Below are 22207 nucleotides of genomic sequence, written 5' to 3'. Positions count from 1 at the left end.
ACATTCTCAGGGTGCCTGGCTGGTTCAGTCAGTAGAGCATGTGACTCTTGACCTTGGGGTCATGAGTTCAAGCCCGATGGTGGGCCTAGAGCTTACTTAAAAAAATAAATAAATAAAAAGATGAGCTTTAAAAATAAAACATTCTCAAAGTTGAGAAGTTTGTCACTAAACCTTTTAAAGGGTATTTTTCAGGCAAAGAAGAAAATGATCCTGGATGGAATGCAGAAAGGAATGAAGAGCAACCAAGGTGGTAAACGTGTGTAAAATGAAATGAACATATAAAACAAAAATGTTTTCGGGGGATATATAAGTGTGTATCTGTGTGTGTGTGTGCATGTATGTATATATATATACATATATATATTACATATAAATATTTATATAAACCCCATAATACGTCATTATATTTTGAAATATATATGTACATATAGGTATATGAGCGAAGTTTCTTTTTTTTTTTTTTTTTAAAGATTTTATTTATTTGAGAGAGAGAATGAGAGACAGAGCACACGAGAGGGGGCAGTGTCAGAGTGAGAAGCAGACTCCCGCCGAGCAGGGAGCCCGATGTGGGACTCGATCCTGGGACTCCAGGAACACGACCTGAGCCGAAGGCAGTCGCTTAACCAACTGAGCCACCCAGGCGCCCCTATGAGCGAAGTTTCTATTAAAAATTAGCTTTAAAAGACAATTTTCTGGAGAAAACCATAAAATACTATTGAAGGTCAAAAAGGTGAGTTAAAAAATAAAATATAGACAAACCATATTCATGGATACAATGGCTTAAAGCCATTTTACACCTTTCAGACTGGCAACAATTTGAAAGACTGATAATAAGTCCATGGGAAAATGTAAACTTCATCTCAAACTGCTCATGAGAGTATAAATTAGTACAACCTAGAGGGAAGAAATCCAATTATTTAACAAAGTTGAAAAACTTCTGTATCAATCTGAAGAACCCAGCTAGGGGACAGAAACGTTACCGGTTATTTTAGTGAAAAGAACTTATTATAAAGAATTTTTAACTAGTCACAAAGTTATTAACCATATACCTGAAAAGACAGAAAGAGAACATTAAAATTATCATGGAGGTAGCAACTGCAAGAAGCAGCTGGGCTAAGGTTAACCAGGGAAGAAACTGGAATTATTAAACATTGAAAAGGTGGAGGAGTAGTGTCATGTGGGTGGGACTCATACCTCTAAGGAGGTGGCACCGCCAGCCGCTGCTAGTGTCTCTGAGGGGGTGGGTGGGGTACCGTAGGCTGTTCTGTGAGTGCTGGAAATCTGTAACCTGGATTAAACTACTACCACCCTGAGGAAGTGCTGCTGGCCAAGGGAAGAAGCAATACCGGACTGACACTCAGATGAACAGGGAGCTAACAGGAAGGGAAAAAAAGGAGCAGGTCCCTTCTACCTTCCTTACCCCCAAAGTTTATATTTAGTGTTTCTTATTGGCAAGGCCCAACAGGAAGCAGATGGCAAGACAGAAACATGTTTTGTAGAGTCACAGCCCGAGCATGACAAAGCACAGTGTAGAAGGGGCGCGTTGGAGCTAGGGTACAACAGTTTAACAACTTAAACACTGCCTACACTCTATGACCCAGCAGTTCCACTTGTAGATTTAGACACCAAACACAGAAACGATACACATGTCTTTCACCAGGGGAATGGAGAGAGAAATGCATGAACCAGACCTATATTTGTCAACATGGATAGACCTTGGAAAGGTAACACTGCATGAAAAAAGCAAGCTGCAGAACTTTCAACACCATGTAATACCATTTATGTAAAGTTTTTAAAAGCAACAGAGTATTATATACTGTACAATTCACACTATACACACAAAAACTTTCAGGATAGATGAAAAATTCTCAATGTTGAAAGGAAAACCTTAACTTTACAGGAAAGAATAGGAGAACATTATCACCTTGAACCTGATAATATTCAAACACAAAACCTCAGCAGAAGACTTAACAAAATTAAATAACCAGGCACAGTCCATGAGGAGATATCTGTAACACACATGACTGAAAAAGATTTTTAAATTCTCATATATTAAAAAACAAACATGACACTTAAACCAAGAAGTAAAAAATAAGCAGCCCATTATAAACAATGAGCAAAGGATATAGAACAGTCAGTGAAGAGAAGAAAAAACCCAAATGGCCAACCAACAGGTAAGAAGCTACTCCACCTCACCATTAATTAGGGAAATCCAAATGAAATGAAAACAACAATGAGCCTATCCCCTAACGGGAATCAGGATGTATTTTCACACCAGTGTAGGAGCCAAACTGTTACAGGTGTACTCTGTGTGCGTGGTGACCAGATGACCCAGAGGGCTTGATCAAATGGTGATGGAAGTCTTCACAAAGAAGCTTTCTCCACAGTACAAGGCAAGGGCCGGCCTATGTGAGTTCTCTGATGTTCTGTGAGGTGTGCTTTCCGGCAAAAGGCTTTCCCACATTCTTGACATTCAAAGGGTCTCTCTCCTGTGTGAATTCGCTGATGTTCAATGAGGCGTACTTTGACATAGAAGGCATTTCCGCATTCACTACATTCATAGGGTTTCTCTCCTGTGTGAGTTCTCTGGTGTTGACAAAGGGATTTCTTCATACTGAAGATTTTTCCACATTCACCACATTCATAGGGTTTCTCTCCAGAATGCATTCTCTGATGTTCAATGAGGCGTGCTTTCACATAAAAGGCATTACCGCATTTATTACATTCGTAAGGTTTTTCTCCTGTGTGAATTCGCTGATGTATCCCAAGAGATGAGTGTACCCTGAAAGATTTCCCACATTCATTGCATTGATAGGGTTTTTCACCTGTGTGAGTTCTCTGATGATTATTGAGAGTCATTTTCATTCTGAAGAATTTCCCACATTCATCACATTTATAGGGTTTCTCACCTGTGTGAATTCTTTGATGTTGATTTAGGGATTTCTTTGCACGGAAGTTTTTCCCACAGTCACCACATTCATATGGTTTCTCCCCTGTGTGAGTTCTCTGGTGTTGGGTAAGGGATATCTTAACTCGAAATGTTTTTCCACATTCACTACATTCATAGGGCTTCTCTCCTGTGTGAGTTCTCTGATGAATCATGAGGGTTGCCTTCTCAGAAAAGGTTTTCCCACATTCAGTACATTCATAGGGTCTCTCTCCTGTGTGTGTTCTCTGATGTAGAATGAGTTGTGACTTCCTGCCAAAAGATTTCCTACATTCATTACATTCAAAGGGTTTCTCCCCTGTGTGAGTTTTCTGATGAGCAATGAGGTATGATCTTGCACTAAAGGTCTTTGCACATTCACCACATTTATAAGGTCTCTCCCCTGTGTGTATTCTCAGATGTTCAATAAGATTTGATTTCCTGCAGTAAGTTTTCCCACATTCATGACATCCAAAGTTTTTTACTCCTGTGTGTGTTCTTTTATGTCCAACAAAGCCTGTTTTCTTGTAGAAGACTTTCCCATATCCATTATATTCAACAGCTTGATCCAAAGTTTGAATCCTCTGATGCCGAAGGTCATTATCATGCCTGACGGCATTACCCCCAACAGAATTGTTGCCACACAGCATTGAGAGAGATCCTTTAAAAACAAACCAGATCACTTTCACTTAAAACTCAACAATGGCTTCCCTTGTTACAGTGTCAAATTAAAGTGCTTAACAAAGCCTATAAAACATAGTCTATAAAAAAGCACTTAACATAGCCTAAAAAACTCCACATAATTTGGCCCCTAGCTAACTCTCTTGATATTGCCTCTTACCACTCTCACCACCCACCATTAAGCTACACTGGCCTCTTTGCTATTTTTAGGATATATCACTCAGGCCCAGCCTGACACGTACTATTCTCTCTACCCAGAATATTCAAAATCTACATGGTTCTGTCTCTCTCACATCACTGATGTTGGAGCACTAATGTTAACCTCACCAAAAAGTCTTCCCTGAGCACATTCTCTACAAGCACACAACCATCATTATCTATCTTACTTATCTTGCACTGATTTCCTTTTTACCACCAAACATTATGTATTTGTTTCTGGTCTCTTTCCCTCATCAGACTGCAAGCTCCAGGAGAACAGAGATACTAGTTTATTCACTGCTGGCCCCTACACTTCAAATATGACCAGATTAGAGCTGATACTCATTTAAGATTTGGTGGAACACTGAATGAATGAATGAGTGAATGCCTGACAACAGAAGGCATCCAAGGCAATGGAGGGAAGGAAGGCAATTTAGAATACTAAAGAGAGACAGACCAGCTAAGAATGTCTTACTTAGATGAGGCAGGCAGGGATAGATAAGAGTGGTAGATAACTACAGAAATCAAAATAAAATAGGACAGAGTACTTAAGTGTGAGCAAAATAATGGCATGTGTGATTTCGGTATGAAGCGTGTAGACCTTATGTAACCTCCAGTCATTTTCAAAGAGCAAGGGCCTCTATAAAGAGATTACTGAAGAACACTGCCCAAAGTGTTTTGACCTGAATTTCCGGGCTCTTATTTCCCGTTTCTGTATGTCTGGTTATTGCACACTCACCTGGGTATCCATGGCCTGAGGATTCCTCCTCTAATATCCACAGCTCTTCTCCTCGCTCCAACTTGAAGATCATCTCTGGTTTGGCCACGCAGAGGCCTGTTAATGGGAAATGGCACAGGACATGGGCCAAGTTGTCTGAGCTTAGGGCCTCTGATGGAGGAGGAAGGTGCATCTTCATGAGCTGCACAAGGAAGGGGGCCCATTTAAACCTTTCATTGGGGGAAGTGACAACACACACACTCTTCCTGGTGCCCCAAACTGATCAATCACCTGTGACCCTTGAATCTAGAACTAAAGTATCATTAAAGTCTACAAAGGCTGCACACATTACAGTAACCAAGAAAGGAAACACATGCTACCAGGAGTTACATGGACAATAATCCTCACCCACAGATGCCAGGTTGCTGTAGTTCTCCAACATCACATCCTTGTGCATGGTCCTCTGAGCAGGGTCCAGTCTGTGCCATTCCTGTCGGGTAAAATCCACAGCCACGTCCTCAAATGACACAGATCCCTGCAACAACAATCTGCAATGATCAGAATGGGACACACGGAGAAGATGTGTGGAAACTAATTTTTCTCCACAGAGCACTATTAAGAGTTAACCAGGAGCCACACTGGTGACCTGACTCTGTGTCTTGCTTGATATTATACTTTGTTGGGGGGAAAATCCAAAACAGCCCTGCTTTGTGTTAATTTATCAATCCCTGAAGAAAAGACCATTGACTACTGAGTTAACACTATGTACCTGGACCTGTCTCAGTTGTTGGTTAAACAAAAAGGAATAAGAGGCACCTGGGTGGCTCAGTCCATTGGGCATCTGCCTTCAGCTTGGGCCATGATCCCAGGGTCCTGGGATCAAGCCCCGTATCGGGCTCCCTGCTCAGTGGGGAGTCTGCTTCTCCCTCTCCCTCTGCCCCTCCCCCAGCTCGTGCTCTCTCTCTCTCTCTCAAATAAATAAAAAAAATCTTAAAAAAAAAAAAAAAAAAAAAAAACAAGAAAACAAAAAGGAGTAAGATGGAGTGCTTGGGGACGCCTGGGTGGCTCAGTCGGTGAAGCATCTGCCTTCGGCTCAGGTCATGAGCCCAGGGTCCTGGGATTGAGTACTGCATCGGGCTCCTTGCTCAGCGGCGAGCCTGCTTCTCCCTCTGCCTGCCACTCCCCCTGCTTGTGCTTGCTCTCTCTCTCTGACAAATAAATAAAATATTTAAAAAAAAAAAAAAAAGATGGGGTGCCTGTTCTCAAAGAGCTCATGCCCCAATAGAGACCTGTATATAAACACATTCTTGCAATGAGGTGTTACGGGAGCTGTGCTAGACATGTGTGCAAGGTGCAGTGGGCTTTCACAAGGGATGGAATGGGACTCCACTTTGTGTTATCAGGTTCAACTTCACTTGGGGAGATAGAGGTTTGAATCCTTAAACAAGAATATAATTGCCCTCAAAAAATATGGGGCAATAGCATAAGAAAAGGCAGGAAAACATGAAATACACATGGTGAGTTATGGAAAAACATATGACAGTATGACAGAAAAACAGCACTTCAGGCTATGACGAAATAAAGGGCTGTAGAGACATTCAGGGGCCGGAGAGTGGAGGAATTTTCGACTCTTTTTTTCTCCAGATCATCAGTCTCTAAGACTGACTCCTTATACCATCAGAATATTTTCTGACCTTCCCACAATATATTTATATTTATAAATTATACAGAAGTACTGTCAAGTGGGGGAAAAGCGCAGACTATTAACTCCCCCAAAAATGGCGTGAGCAGATGGGTTGAGGCTGGTGCCATATATTGAGATCAGCAAAACAAGAGAGATACTAGGTTGGCAGAAGGGGAAATTAAAATAGATCTTGGATCTCAGCTGGAGTGTTTATGACACATACTGATAGACATCCAGCTGGCAGGTGGATATATGATTCTGAAGTTCAGAAGAGAAGGCTAGGATAGGCCAAGGATTGGGAGGCAATAGCACTTCAGTACTGGCTGAAGCCACCAGAATAAACTGGATGGTTAAGAAAAAACAAAGAGCTTGAGAGAAGCACCAAGTAAGTACTGAGTCAGCAGGGACACCGGAATTACATGAAGCTTGAAGGAGGAGGGTACTGTGGGACAGAGAAAATGGGTGAAATCCTGTTGTTGTTTTTTCATGCACTCCTGCCCCAAAGTGAGCCCCAGAGCCAAAGCTGCAACCTTGTAGCAGCAGACATCTCACGCTCTAAGGAAGAGAAATCCTTTTCTTTGGCAAGGAGAATAGTGGTCTGAAGCATGTAGAAAGGATCCCCATTGCCTTTTCTCTAACCTCCCACCACTTGGCCCCAAGGGCAAATGCAGTTATAGAAAGTGAGTGCCAAAGTGGAGAGACTAAAGCCCTAACTGTCCAGCCAAAAGACCATGGAGGGGATCGTGGGGGATCAGGACTGCGGGGGAGACTGCCCTAATAAAATAGCCTCAGAATACATGAACAAAACTCGGCCACCTGGGTGGCTCCGTCGTTAAGCGTCTGTCTTCGGCTCAGGTCATGATCCCAGGGTCCTGGGATCAAGCCCCACATTGGGCTCCCTGCTCGGCGGGGAGCCTGCTTCTCCCTCTCCCCCTCCCCCTGCTTGTGTTCCCTCTCTCCCACTGTCTCTCTCTCTGTGTCAAATAAATAAATAAAATCTTTAAAAAAAAAAAAATACATGAACAAAACTGAAAGAACTAAAAGGAGAAATGGGCAAATCCACACTTATGGCTGCTTTCAACACTTCTCTTACTAATAAAAGTAACTAGTAGACAGAAAATCAACAGGAATATAGAAAAACTGAACACCACCAACCAACCAAATGACTTTGCAGAGCATTCCACTCAAAAATACAGAAATTAAGTTTCTTCAAGTACACATGAACATTCACCATGCTAGAACAAACCCGGCATCATAAAACAAGCCTCAACATAATCAAAGGCCCGTTGGGTACCAAGGAAAATTGACCTGGAACAACCAACTCTGAGATATATCTTAATAAAACAATTAGAGGGCGCCTGGGTGGCTCAGTTGGTTAAGCGACTGCCTTCGGCTCAGGTCATGATCCTGGAGTCCTGGGATCGAGTCCCGCATCGGGCTCCCTGCTCGGCGGGGAGTCTGCTTCTCCCTCTCCCACTCCCCGTTTGTGTTCCCTCTCTCGCTGTGTCTTTCTCTGTCAAATAAATAAATAAAATCTTTAAAATAAAATAAAATAAAACAATTAGAATTTAAAGACAAAGAAAATTTTCATCAGGGCCTCTAAACAAAAAGATGAAATAACTTCCAAGACAAGAGAATTAAACTGGCATCAATTTCTCAAAAACAAAGCAACAGTATACAGTATTTTCAAGAAAGTTATGGGAAAAAAGTACAAACAAAGGAGAGTCTATGCTTTATACTTGATACTCTTCAAGTATCAAGGCTATTAGAAGAACAGCGGAGTGTGCCAAAACAGTTGTGCTCTTCCTAAAGAATTTAATAGAGCTGCACTGTCCAATTCGGTAGCCACTAGACACATGTGGCCAGTTAAATTTAAGTTTTGATTAACTAAAATAGAATAACACAGAACATTCAGTTTCTCAGTCACATCAGGCATATTCCCAGTGTTCAATAGCCACATGGGCCTAGTTACAGTCCTAGACAGCAGAGATACAGAACATGCTCATCACTGTAGGAAATTCTATTGGCCAGCACTAAACCAAATGATGAGTTTCATCCAACCAAAACCAATGAATAGGAAAATTTTGGCAAAAGCCTAACAGTGAGCATTTCATATACTTATTGTAAAGCTAAGACTAAAACAAGGCTGAGGTCATGGGTTGAAGGATAATGTATAAATATCAAGCTGTTCTGACAAAGTAGAAAAACAACTAAAAATGGAAGGACAATAGAAAGAAGAAGAGAAAAGATGAATAAGATCATTGACTGCTATATAGGTAAAGGTGAGAGACAAATGAGATGTTATAAAAGATTAATAAAGAAACAAAGGTAGGGGCACCTGGTTGGCTTGGTCAGTGGAGTGTGTGACTCTTGATCTAGGGGTTGTAAGTTCGAACCTCACCTTGGGTGTAGAGATTACTCAAAAATAAAATCTTAAAAAAAAAGGTAACTTGGTACAGCCATTATGGAAAACAGTATGGAGATTGTTCAGAAAGTTAAAAATAGGAGCATCTGGGTGGCTCAACTGGTTAAGCATCTGCCTTCGGCTCAGGTCACGATCCCAGGCTCCTGGGATTGGGCCCTACATTGGGCTCTCTGCTCAGTGGGTAGCCTGCTTCTCCCTCTCCCTCTCTCTCTCTCTCAAATAAATAAAATCTTTAAAAAAAAACAAAACAAAAACTAAAAAATTAAAAATAGAACTATATGATCCAGCAGTCCCACTTCTGGGTATATATCTGAAGGAAATGAAATCACTATCCCAAAGAGATATCTGTACTCCCATGTTCATTGCAGCATTATTCACAATAACCAAGATATGGAAAACAACCTTAGTGTCTATCGATAAAAAAGATGTGGTATATATATATACAACCAAATATTATTCAGTCATGAGAAGGAAGGAAATCCTACCACCTGCAACAACTTGGATGAAACTGGAGGACATAATGCTAAGTGAAATGAATCAGACAGGGGCACCTGGGTGGTTCAGTTGGTTAGCATCTGCCTTCGGCTCAGGTCCTTATCTCAGGGTCCTGGGATTGAGCTCCATATTGGGCTCCCTTCTCAGCAGAGAGTCTGCTTCTCCCTCTCCCTCTGTGCTCATACTCGTTCACTCTATCTCAAATAAATAAATAAATAAATAAATAAATAAATCTTAAAAAAAAAAGAAGAAGAAGAAATGAGGGATGCCTGGGTGGCTCAGTTGGTTAAGCATCCACCTTTGGCTCAGGTCATGATCCCAAGGTCCTGGGATCAAGTCCCGCATGGGGCTCCTTCCTCAGCAGGAAGCCTGCTTCTCCCTCTGCCTGCCGCCCTCCCGCTTATGCTCTCTGACAAATAAATATTTTATATTATTTTTTTTATTTATTTGAGAGAGAGAGCACAAGAGGGGGAGCGGCAGGCAGAGGGAGAAAGCAGGCTCCCCACTGAGCAAGGAGCCCGATGTGGGGCTCGATCCCAGGGCCCTGGGATCACGACCTGAGCCGAAGGCAGTTGCTTAACCAACTGAGCCACCCAGGTGCCCCTCTCTGACAAATAAATAAATAAAATCTTTAAAAAAAAAGAAAGGAAATGAATCAGAGAAAGACAAATACTGTATGATTTCACTTATATGTGAAATCTTTAAAAAAGGTGAAACTCAATAGAAGTAGAGTAGAATGTTACCAGGGGTATGGGGAAAATGAGGAGATGTTGGTCAAAGAATACAAAGTCAGTTATGTAGATGAATGAAGTCTAGAGATCTATGGGGCACCTGGCTGGCTTAGTCAGTGGTGCATGGGATTCTTGATCTCAGGGCTATGAGTTCAAGCCCCACGCTGGGTATGGAGATTACTTAAAAATAAAAATCTTTAAAACAAAAGTCTAGAGATCTAATGTATAGGCATGAAGACTATACTTAATGATCCTATATTGAATGATGGAAAATGCTAAGAAAGTAAATGACAGGTGTACTCACCACACACGAAAAACAGTAACTATGGGGGCGCCTGGCTGGCTCAGTTGGAGGAGTGTGAGACTCTTGATCTCGGGGTCGTGAATTCAAGCCCCATGTGGGGTGTAGAGATTACTTAAATAAATACAACTTTTTAAGACATGGTAACTATGTATGGAGATAATATGCTAATTAGCTTAATTGTAGTAATCATTTCAACATGTATATGTATATCAAATCATCATGTTGTATACCTTAAACATATACAACTTTTATGAATAAATAAGTAAACAGAAAGAAAGAAGGGTTGACTAGGGGTACTATAAGAAGTATCAACACAAAGGGGTGTCTGGGTGGTTCAGTCGGTTAAGCTTTGGCTCTTGATTTGGGCTCAAGTCATGATCTCAGGGTCGTGAGATCCAGCCCTGCGACGGGCTCCACAGTGAGCCTGGAGCCTGCTTAAGATTCTCTCTCTCCCATGGGGTGCCTGGGTAAGCATCCTACTCTTGGTTTTGGATCGGGTCATGATCTCAGGGTCATGAGACTGAGCTCCACCTTGGGCTCTGCACTCAGCGTGCAGAGACTTCTTGAGATTTTTTTCCCCTTACCTCTCTCTCCCCCTCTGCTCCTCCCCCCACTCATGCTCTCTCTCTTTCTAAAATAAATAAATAAATAATCTTTTAAAAAAAGATTCTCTCCCTCGGCCCCTCCCCCCACCCCGCTTGCACTTGCTCCCTCTCTAAAAGAGAAAAAAGGAAGTATTAACACAAAGGGAATTACCAGCATAAAAATACAACCTTCTTAATTACCAAAAAAATTTAGAGGAAACACTCAATAAAAAAAGAAACACAGTGAATATAACATATACCCACAGTAATTACATCAGAAGATAAAATGAAAGAATTGAGACCAAACATATTTGTATTGTTTGTATCATCAAACAGTAACACAAATAACTGTAAATGGGCTTACCTCACCTATTAACCAAAAAAGGTTTTCACATTGCCTCATAAAGCAGAGCCCAACAATGCCATGCACAAGAGACATGTTTAAAACACAGTCACTCAAAAAGGCTAAAATTAAAGAGACAGACAAAGATTTACCAAATGGAAACAATATAAAAGCAGGGATAGAAATCCTGATGCCAAAGTAGAATTCTAAAAGCAATTATATGAGCCAAAGGAAGATACTTTGTAATGTTAAAAGCCCTGTCCAAAATGAAGATTTAACAACAAAGATATGTGAAAATACCTATGCACAAAGTTACACAGCAAAAGCCTATATAAACCAAAAACTATAGGAATACAAGAAATAGAAGCATTCTCTGATGGGAGACTTTGATACACCACTCACAAAATGAGACAGATTAAGTGGACAAAAAATAAGCAGTGATACAAAGGACCCAAGCAACATAATCAATAAGGTGAAACTTTTGGATCTATATGTATTGAACATTACACACAGATCATACAAAATATACTCTTTCTCAAGCACACATAGGACATTCACAAAAATTGACCATGTAGTAGGGCACAAAGAAGATAATCTCAGTAGGTTCCTTAAAATAGCAATATTACAAACACCAATTACAATCAGTAAAGAAATTTAAGAGTTAGAAATTGACAAGCTGATTCTAAAATTCATATTTAAAAAAAGAAAGGACCTAGATAGCCAAAGCAATTTTGAAAAAGAAGAAAAAAGTTAAAGGGCTTACATTACTTCATTTTAAGACTTATAAAGCTACAGTTCTCAAGACAGTATGGTATTTTTGTAAAGATATACATGAGACAAAATAAGATTTAGAAATAGACCCACACATGAATGGTCAATTGATGTCTAAGGCGTCAAGGATATTCAGTGGAGAAAGAATACTCTTCTCAACAAACGGCTCTGGAACAACTGGATAGTCATATCCAAAAAACTTCAGAGTTCCTGAAGGATCTTACTCAAATGTTAAGACTAATTATCTCCAGAAGGTGAGATTATGAGGAATTTTCAAATTAAAATTTTTATATTTCTGGTCATTTAGTTAGGGTGGTGTCTATCAGGTTTCTCCATTATAAAGTTACCAATTTTCCCTATGGAATTAGATCTGTGGGGATATAACTTGAGACTATGCAAATATTTTGTTCGTCATTCAATTTTTATCCAATAGCTTTGGCATCCATCAGTGATTCTTGCTTGGCTCAGTTACCACTTCAATGGCTTCAAAATGGTTATTTTTCTAACTCTCATTCTTTCCACATTATTATTTGGCATTAGACATTAAGGAAGAACTTTCCCTTTCCCTTGTTCATTCATTTATTACCAGTATGGACTCACAGTTTATCTTGGTCTCCAACCAGACTGAACACCTAGCTGGGCACCCAAGGCCATAGGCACGTGTGGGTAAAACGGCCAGAAGGGCAGAGAAGAAACTTCTCTGGGACTCTGTCATGGAAGAATAATGAACTGTGATTCCAAAGTCTGCTGGTGAAGTCCTAACAGGGGCCATAGTTAGATTAGAAGGATATAGGGATACAACAGTTGATGGAATTAAGGTGGAAGGTTGGATGAAAATGGGAATGTTTGAATGGGCCTTATGTGAAGTGGTTGCATCTCTGTCTAAATGTATTCCTGAGCTGGACATTATGTCTGACTAGGGAATACTTCTTCGGTCTAGTATGGTAACACAGAAGGGATGGAAGTTCACCCTTTGGGCAGTATTAATTGTACATGATAAATGAGAATCTTCAGAATTGCCCAAGCCTATATAAGTTGTTATTCTGAAGCAGTATAGAATACGTGGGGGACAAAAAGAGATTACTGCTTTAATTAATGGCATGTTAGAAGCTGGAGCGCTAGTCCAACAAATTCTCCTAGAACAGCCCTGTGTAACCTGTGAAAAAGGTGGATGGTACAGGAAGACTAACAGCAGACTATCAAGGCTTAAATAAATTAGTAAAGCCTTATAGCACCAGTAGCTCCTGATATGGTGGAAAAATAAAGAAAGCTGAGGAGATTGGTTCTCAGTGACTGATCCTGCAAATGCTTGTTCCTCTATCTCAATATAGGAAAAGAGTAAACAGCACTTTGCTTTCACATGGAAAAGATCCTAATTTACATGTACAGTACTACCATGGTATTCTCTGAATTCACCAGCTGTTGTAAATCAACTATGTTGAAAGGATTTGGACTTGATGCAGGTCCCAAGGCTAATAATACACTACGTTGATGATATCATAAGATCAGAAACTAAAAATCAAGCCAGGACTGACTGACATGCAATAGTGACACATGATGAACAGAGTAAGTTGAAAAATCCAATGAAAATCCAAGGGCCTCCTCACATGGTGAAACTCATCAGAATACCCTAGGCAGGAACTAACCATGACATTGCCAGGCAACAAAAAATGAACTCCTGTTGGACCGCGACCATGGGCGAGAGCCAGGAACTGGCTGGAGCTTGAGAGGTCCTGTCATTCTCAGAAGGTAAGAAGGCCTCAGGCCCTGTATAAAGCATGAGTGATGGAATTTACACTTCTTCCTGAAAGGAGGATTCTGCGGTCACCATGTCAACCGGCACAGATATTTCCCTTCATATGATGAAGATCAGGGATCTATACTTACCCGAAAAGCTAGAGAGGCACCATGTGTTCCCACTGGGATGGCGGGGTTTGCGGCAATCATTGTGTGTGGATTATATAAATTGAAGAGCAGGGCAAATACTAAAATGTTGTCTGTTCACCTGATCCACATGTGTGTGGCAGCCCAAGGCTTTGCCATGGGAGCAATGACTCTTGCTATGGGCTATCTCATGTATAAGGAATTCTGGGCAAAGCCTAAACCTTAGAAGAAATGCTGTCTTGGTCGTGTTGGTGGTAGTTGCTTTAGCTAGAAATCTCATTCTGACGTTATATGTTCATGTTGAAGATAAATCATTAGAGTGAGTCAGACAATAACATGGTGATTTGAATACTGGCTTCCTTTCTTGCAGGCTTCATCTGCCTGGTGACCAAATTACTAGTGACAAGTTCACTAACCAGGTCATTCAGGGGAGTCAAATTAGCACCCAAAAACGTCACTTTTAAATGCACTTGATAGTGGTAAAATGTTTACCTTCTTAAACTCTTCTGATGAAATAAGTTCTTTTTTTTTTAATTTTATTTATTCATTTGAGACAAAGAGATACAGAGAGAGAACATGAGCAGGGAGAGAGGCAGAGGGAGAAGGAGAAGCAGGCTCCCTGCAATACAGTGGCTAACCATAATAAAAAAAAGAAATACGTATTTTAAGTGCTAATGCAAAGGTAAATGAAAAACACTTTTTAAATGCATGAAGTATGTTTATTTTTCCCATAAGAATCATAAATGTTAACAAATTATCTATAATGGAAATGATGAATGACTCATGAGCAAGCTGGCTTGGTCACACACTATATACACGAACTTCGGTATACTCCAGAATACATTACTGCACTTGTGAAATTCTCTTGTCTAACCTAAATTTCCATTCCATGGTGATAACGTGGTACATGGAGCATTACTGAAGTAAGTGAACATCTAAAAAAAAAAACAAAACAAACCCAAACTATTGTTGCCAACTGCTGGTACTAAGCAAAAAACACGGCACCTGATCAGTTTACTTGGATTTTTGCAGGATGCATGTTTCACATCTGTGGATATTGCTAGCTCCTATCTATAAAATTACCCAAAGATGGTCATATTTGAATAAGATCCTGAAAAAAAGTAAGCTGTCTCAATTGCAAAAAGCAGTAGCTCTCTCTTTTTCTTTTATGGTGAAAAAACTTATATTTAGATTTAGCCAGCTGGACTCAGTTTAGATGATCCCATTTTTGTTGGCAACATCCAAAGCATCATAGTCAGGAGCCAGTCAAACATATGCCTTCTTGGGCGCCTGGGTGGCTCAGTTGGTTAAGCGACTGCCTTCGGCTCAGGTCATGATCCTGGAGTCCCGGGATCGAGTCCCACATCGGGCTCCCGGCTCAGCGGGGAGCCTGCTTCTCCCTCTGACCCTCTCCTCTCTCATGCTGTTTCTCGCTCGCTCGCTCTCTAATAAATAAATAAATAAAATCTTAAAAAAAAAAAAATATGCCTTCTTCTCTGCATTGGGCCTGATCAGGATGTTGATCTTGGCCACATCAATGTCACAGAGCTTCTTCACAGCCTGTGTGATCTGGTGCTTATTGGCCTTGATATCCACAATGAACACACGTGTGCTGTTGTCTTCTGTTTTCTTCATGGCTGACTTGGTGGTCAGGGGGACCTGGATGATGGCATAGTGGTCAAGCTTGTTTCTCCTGGGGGTGCTCTTCTGAGGATATCTAGGCCGCCTTCGGAGATGCAGTGTCTTGGGCCATCCGAAGGTAGGTGACAGGCAGATCTTCTTTTTTTTTTTTGTGACTGGATGCCTTTCAGCACTACTTTCTTGGCCTTCAAAGCCTTCACTTTGGCTTCAGCTTCGGAAGGGGCAGGGGCTTCCTTACTCGCCTTCAGTGCCATCTTTGTAAAAGGGAATTGTAGCTCTCTTGATGCCTTTGGCCATTATGATCCACACTCGGATACAATTTTGGAACCGTCTGCAACTTGTACTAATAAAGACAGGAGTCCAGTAGGCTCATGAGCAAAATGATCATGGTGACAGGGATGGGGGCTATGTACAGACCCAGCAACATGGACTTCCACTCACCAAGGCTGATCTGGCTACAACCAGAGCAGCATGCCCAAGGTGCCAGCAACAGAGATCAACACTGAGTCTCCATTATGGCACCATTCTCTGGGGTTATCAGCCAGCTACCTGGTGGCAGGTTGATTACACTGGACTGCTTCCATCATGGAAAGGGGAGCACATTCTTGTTACTGGAACAGACAGTTACTCTGGATATGGATTTGCCTTTCCTGCACACCATGCTTCTCCCAAAACTACCATCTATAGACTTACATGATGCCTTATGCACTATTGTGGTACTCAACACCACATTGTTTCTGAGGAAGAAATTTACTTCACAGCAAACGAAGTGCAGCAATGGGTCTGCGCTCACGGAATTCACTTGTCTTACCAGGTTCCTCACCATCCCAAAGCAGCTGGCTTGATAGAACGGTGGAATGGCCTTTTGAAGACCCAGTTGCAGTGCCAACTAGGTGGTAATACCTCGCAGAGCTGAGGCAATGTCCTCCAGGAGGCTGTACAGCCTCTGAATCAGCAGTCTAATATACGGCACTGTTTCTCCCATAGACAGGAGTCATGGATCCAGAACTCAAGAGGTGGAAATGGGAATGGCACCACCCACTATTACCCACAATGATCAACTAGCAAAAATGTCCCTTCTCATCCATGTGACCTCATGCTCAGCTGGTACAGAGCTCTTAGTTACAAAGGGATGGATACTTCCACCAGGAGACACAACAGTGATTCTCTTTCACTGGAACCTAAGACGGCCACCCAGCAGCTCTGGGCTCCTCGTGCCTCTGAATCAACAACAGGCAAGGAAGGAAGTTGCAGTGTCGGCTAGGGTGGCTGATTCTGACTACCAAAGAGAAATTGGGCTGCTGCTACACAATGGAGGTAAGGAAGTATATGCCTGAAGTACAGGAGGCCCCTTGGGCACCTGGGTGGTGGCTCAGTTGGTTAAGTGTCAGACCCCTGATCTCAGCTCAGGTCTTGATCTCACAGTCGTGAGTTCACGCCCCATGTTGGGCTCCATGCTGGGCTTGGAGCTGACTTTAAAAAAAAAGGGGGGGGGTCCCCTTAAGGCATACTATCATGCTCTGTGCTTAAAGTCAATGGAAAACTATACAACCCCATTCAGGCAAGACTATTAATAACTGAACCCTGCAGGAATGAAGGTTTGGGTCACTGCACCTAAGTAAAGAACCATGACCAACTGAGGTGCTTACTGAGGGCAAAGGGAATATGCAATGGGTGGTAGAATGTATTTATAAACACCAGTGCTCTGTCAAATAAATTAATTAAATCTTTAAAAAAATTTTATTTGAGAGAGAGAATGAGAGAGAGAGAGCACTAGCTGGGTGAAGGGCAGAGGGAGAAGCAGACTCCCCACTGAGCAAGGAGCCCGAAGCAGGGGCTCGATACCGGGATCACAACCTGAGCAAAAGGCAGACGCTTAACCGACTGAGCCACGCAGGCGCCCTGAGGACTATAATTTTTACAAGTATTTCTTCCTCGTTTTGTTATAAATGTGTGTGTAAGATAATCATTTTTGTGGGCGCCTGGGTGGCTCAGTTGGTTAAGCGACTGCCTTCGGCTCAGGTCATGATCCTGGAGTCCCGGGATCGAGTCCCACATCGGGCTCCCTGCTCAGCGGGGGGTCTGCTTCTCCCTCTGACCCTCTTCCCTCTCATGCTCTCTGTCTCTCTCATTCTCTCTCTCAAATAAATAAATAAAATCTTTAAAAAAAAAAAAGATAATCATTTTTGCTTTGTGCCCTCTCTTATCATCCAACATAAAATCTATTTTTTTTAAAAGATTTTATTTATTTATTTTAGAGACAGAGCACAAGAGGGGGGAGCGGGAGAGGGAGAAGCAGACTCCCTGCTGAGCAGGGAGCCCGATGCGGGACTCAATCCTGGGACTCCAGGATCATGACCTGAGCCGAAGGCAGTTGCTTAACCAACTGAGCCACCCAGGCGCCCCCAACATAAAATCTATTAATAATGGTTAGCTTTACATCACAGTATTTAAGTTACAGTATATCAAGGAGAAGAGTAAACATCACTCAATGACTTTGTATCTTCTGAGGAAATAATTAGCCTGTTTTCGGTTATACACATGATAGTTGTATCACGTTGGGCAGAAGGACGACCCTGTTATTCTCTTTATTTGGGGATTGAGTATGATTTAAGGTGATGTGTGTGGGTGCCAAGTTGACAAGGGGTGGACTGTGATGGTCAGTTTTATGTGTCAAGTGGGCTAGCTATCATCCCCAGTTACTCAATCAAACACTAATCCTTGATAATCTGGAGTGGGTTTTATCCAATCAGTTGAAAGGCCTTAAGAGCAAAACTGGTTTCCCTGAGGAAGAAATTCTACCTGTGGATGGCAATGTCAGCTCTTGCCAGTTTCCTGCTGGCCTACTCTATGGATTTTGGACTTGTCTAGCCAACTCACACCATCACTTAATCCAATTCCTTGCAATAAATCTCATAAAGTACATGCACATATATATCCCCTACTGGCTCTATTTCTTGGGTAAAACTCTGACTGATACAGAGTACCCAGTTGGGCCTTTAATCCTTATAAGACACAGAGGAGGAGAAGGCAGACACAAAGGAGAGGATCATGTAAAGACAGAAGCAGAGATTATAGTGATATAGCCACAAACCAAGGAATGCCTATGCCCATAAGAAGGTGGAAGAAGCAAGGAAGGGTCCTCCCTTACAGCCTTCAGAGGGAGCATGGCTCTGCCAACACCCTGATTTCAGACTTCTGGCCTCCAGAACTGTGAGAGAAGAAATTTTTGTTGTTTAAGCCACCAAGTTTATGGTCATTAGTTATGGCAGAACAAGGAAACTAACACAAATTTTTCCTACTGGGAAGTCGGGTACTGCTGTAATAAATACCTAAAATGTGCAAGTGGCTTTGGCTTGGGCTAATGTGTAGCAGCTAGAAGAATTTTGAGGCAAGTGACAGAAAAAACCCAGACTGCCCTGAAGAGACTGTTAGAAGAAATATGGACGTTATGGGGCGCCTGGGTGGCTCAGTTGGTTAAAGCAACTGCCTTCGGCTCAGGTCATGATCCCAGGGTCCTGGGATCGAGCCCCCAATTGGGCTCCTTGCTCAGCAGGGAGCCTGCTTCTCCCTCTCCCTTCCTTCTTGTCCTCTCTCTCTCTCATATAAATCTTTTTTTTTTAAAGATTTTATTTATTTATTTGAGAGAGAGAATGAGATAGAGAGAGCATGAGAGGGGGGAGGGTCAGAGGGAGAAGCAGACTCCCCGCCGAGCAGGGAGCCCGATGTGGGACTCGATCCTGGGACTCCAGAATCATGACCTGAGCCGAAGGCAGTCGCCTAACCAACTGAGTCACCCAGGCGCCCCTCAAATAAATCTTTAAAAAATAAAAATAAAAAATGGGCAGAGAACCTAAATAGACATTTTTCCAAAGAAAACAGACAAATAGCCAACAGACACATGAAAAGATGCTCAACATCACTCATCATCAGGGAACTGCAAATCAAAACCACAATGAGTTATCACCTCACAACAGTGAGAATGGCTAGTATAAAAAGAAAAGAAATAACAAGTGTTGGCAAGGATACGGAAAAAGAAACCCTAGTGCACCATTAATGGGAATGTAAATTGGTACAACCACACACTGTGGAAAACAGTATGGAGATACTTTAAAAAATTAGAAATAGAAATACCATATGATCTAGTAATTCCACTACTGGGTATTTACCCAAAGAAAATGAAAACACTAATTTGAAAAGATATCTGCACCCTTATGTTTATTGCAGCATTATTTACACTAGCCAAGATATGGAAGCAACCCAAGCGTCCATCCATAGATGAATGGATAAAGAAGATATATATACACAATGGAATATTGCTTGGCCATAAGAAAAAATGAGATCTTTCCATCTATGACAACACAGATGGACCTAGAAGGTATTATGCTAAGCGAAATAAGTCAGACAGAGAAAGACAAGTACCATATGATTTCACTTATACATGGAATCTAAAAAACAAAACAAACAGACTCACAAACACAGAGAACAAACTGGTGGTTGCCAGAGTGTAGGTGGATGGGGGAATGAGCAAAATAGATAAAGGGGATTAAGAGGTAAAAACTTCCAATTATAAAATAAGTAAGTCACACAAATGAGAAGTATAGCATAGGGGGGCGCCTGGGTGGTTCAGTCGGTTAAGTGTCCGACTCTTGATTTCAGCTCAGGTCATGATCTCAGGGTCATGAGATAGAGCCCTGTGTCGGGCTCTGCACTCAGCGCAGAGTCTGCTTGGGATTCTTTCTGTCCCTCTCCCTCTGCCCCTCCCCCTGTTCGCATGCACACTCACTCTCTCTCAAATAAATAAATAAATCTTAAAAAAAAAAAAGGGAAGAACAGCATAGGGAACATAGTTAATAATACTGTAATAACATGTGGTGACAGGTAGCGACTACACTTATGTGGTGAACACTGAGTAATATATAGAATTGCTGAATCAATATGTTGTACACCTGAAAATAATACAACATTGTATGTTAATTATGCTTTAATTTAAAAAAAAAGAATCTATAACCTATAATCTATATATTCGCCTGGGGTGGGGGAACATTCTAACTTGGAAAAGTCAAAAGATAAATAACTAACTGGTTGGGAAGTCCCTGCATATGGTAACCAACTGTCAGAAGCCTAAAGAGTCTAAAGGTCTGGCACAAGTAACTTCCATCAGCTTTCTTTTTTTTTTAAGATTTTATTATCTATTTATTTGAGAAAGAGAGAGTGAATGAGCGAGACAGAGAGAGAGAGAGCGCGCATAAGGCGGGGGGGGGGGGGGGGGGAGAGGCAGAGGGAAAGGGAGAAGCAGACTCCCCACTGAGCAGGGAGTTCGACAAGGGGGCCCGATCCTAGGACCCTGAGATCATGACCTGAGCCAAAGGCAGCCACTTAACCGACTGAGCCGCCCAGGAGCCACCCCTTCCATCAGCTTTTTTTTTTTTTTAATTTTTATTTCATTTTATTTATTTATTTGAGAGAAAGAGTGTGTGAGAGAGCACAAGCAAGGGGAACTACAGAGGGAAAGGAAGAAGCAGGCTCCCCACTGAGCAGGGAGCCCAATGCAGGGCTCGATCCCAGGACCCTGAGATCATGACCTAAGCTGAAGGCAGATGCTTAACCGACTGAGCCACTCAGGTTCCCCCCATCAGCTTTCTTATGTAGTATTTCATACACCCAGTATCAGTATGCTGTTAGATGGCATGTTTTGCTTAGAAGTATTTTCTTCTAAAACTCTTAAGCCCACACAAAGTAACTGGTATATTGGGGTGTTTGGGTGGCTCAGTCGTTGGGTGTCTGCCTTCGGCTCAGGTCGTGATCCTGGAATTGAGCCCCGCGTCGGGCTCCCTGCTCCACAGGAAGCCTGCTTCTCCATCTCCCACTCGCCCTGCTTGCGTTCCCTCTCTCGCTGTCTCTCTCTCTGTCAAATAAATAAAATCTTATAAAAAAAAAAAAAGTAACTGGTATATTGCTGAGTAACCTGACTCTGGATCAGATGCATTTTAATTAACCAATCAGATGATAATCTATGTTTTAGCCTTTCTCTTATCACTCAACAACTACAAGCAAAATCTTGCAGTTTTTAATCATAAAAACTGAATGAAAATTTTTTTCAAAAAGAAAAACAGCTACAGAAGAACTGTGATAGCATTTATGGCAAGGTTGTAATTGAAGGTATCATTTGCATCATCCATACGAAGATCTATCAAAAGATTTCTTGACCCTCAAGTATCAGGAAATCTGTACTATAGAGGAGTTATTGATTTCTTTATGGAGATATTGTAATTCATGTGTCTCATTGCACTTCTTACTCTGTTATGTCTTCCCAAAATATCAGAGATCAATCTGGACTTCAAAGTATCTAGCTGTGTAGTACTGTCTACCAGCATGCCTATATTCTAAAACTTATGTTGATATTTTCTTCTTTTTACTCCCTTCTTTATCCTAATACTTATCTACTTATACTTAGAAGCTTCCTAAAAACCACAGGAAAACAAAAGCAACAAGTAAATAAATGAACAAATAAAAACTGACTGAGGATGTGGTCATTTCTAACTCTTCTTTGGGAGATCTGGGAAGGAAGAGTTGGGGTGGGGTGGAGTGCTAATAAGGAAAAAGTTGCCTATGCATGACCCAAAATCATCAGCCTCCAAATAGTATGAGCATGTAGAGTATCAAGAGGAAGACATTTCACTGACATCCACTGAATTCCTTACAACTTAATGATCCTTCTCCTGTGACACAAAAATTCCATTTCTAGAAAAATGTCTTTAACAAATAATCATGGATGTGCATAAAGACGTAAGTTGAGAATTTCACCACCAAAGGGTCAAA

General features: G+C 41.6%; 1 protein-coding gene across 3 annotated transcripts in view; it reads right to left on the bottom strand.

The window, feature by feature from the left end:
- Positions 1–1757: 1757 nt before the first annotated feature.
- ZNF157 (zinc finger protein 157) overlaps positions 1758–22207 on the bottom strand; it is a 38024-nt gene continuing 17574 nt past the window's right edge. For all 3 annotated transcript variants that reach the window (XM_035003853.1, XM_035003841.1, XM_035003846.1), the window contains 3 exons: positions 4932–5058; positions 4545–4640; positions 1758–3587 (listed from right to left, as the gene is read on the bottom strand). In XM_035003853.1, the coding sequence (XP_034859744.1) occupies positions 2365–3587; positions 4545–4640; positions 4932–5058 (1446 nt within the window). In that variant the 3' untranslated portion in view covers positions 1758–2364. The remainder of the gene's footprint in view (positions 3588–4544; positions 4641–4931; positions 5059–22207) is intronic.

The sequence above is a fragment of the Mirounga leonina genome, unplaced genomic scaffold (genome assembly GCF_011800145.1).
Source record: "Mirounga leonina isolate KUSES-001 unplaced genomic scaffold, KU_Mleo_1.0 Mir_101609, whole genome shotgun sequence".
Taxonomy (NCBI): Eukaryota; Metazoa; Chordata; class Mammalia; order Carnivora; family Phocidae; genus Mirounga; species Mirounga leonina.
The sequence above is the reverse complement of the archived record's forward strand: the minus strand, read 5'-3'. Positions and strand labels throughout refer to the sequence as shown.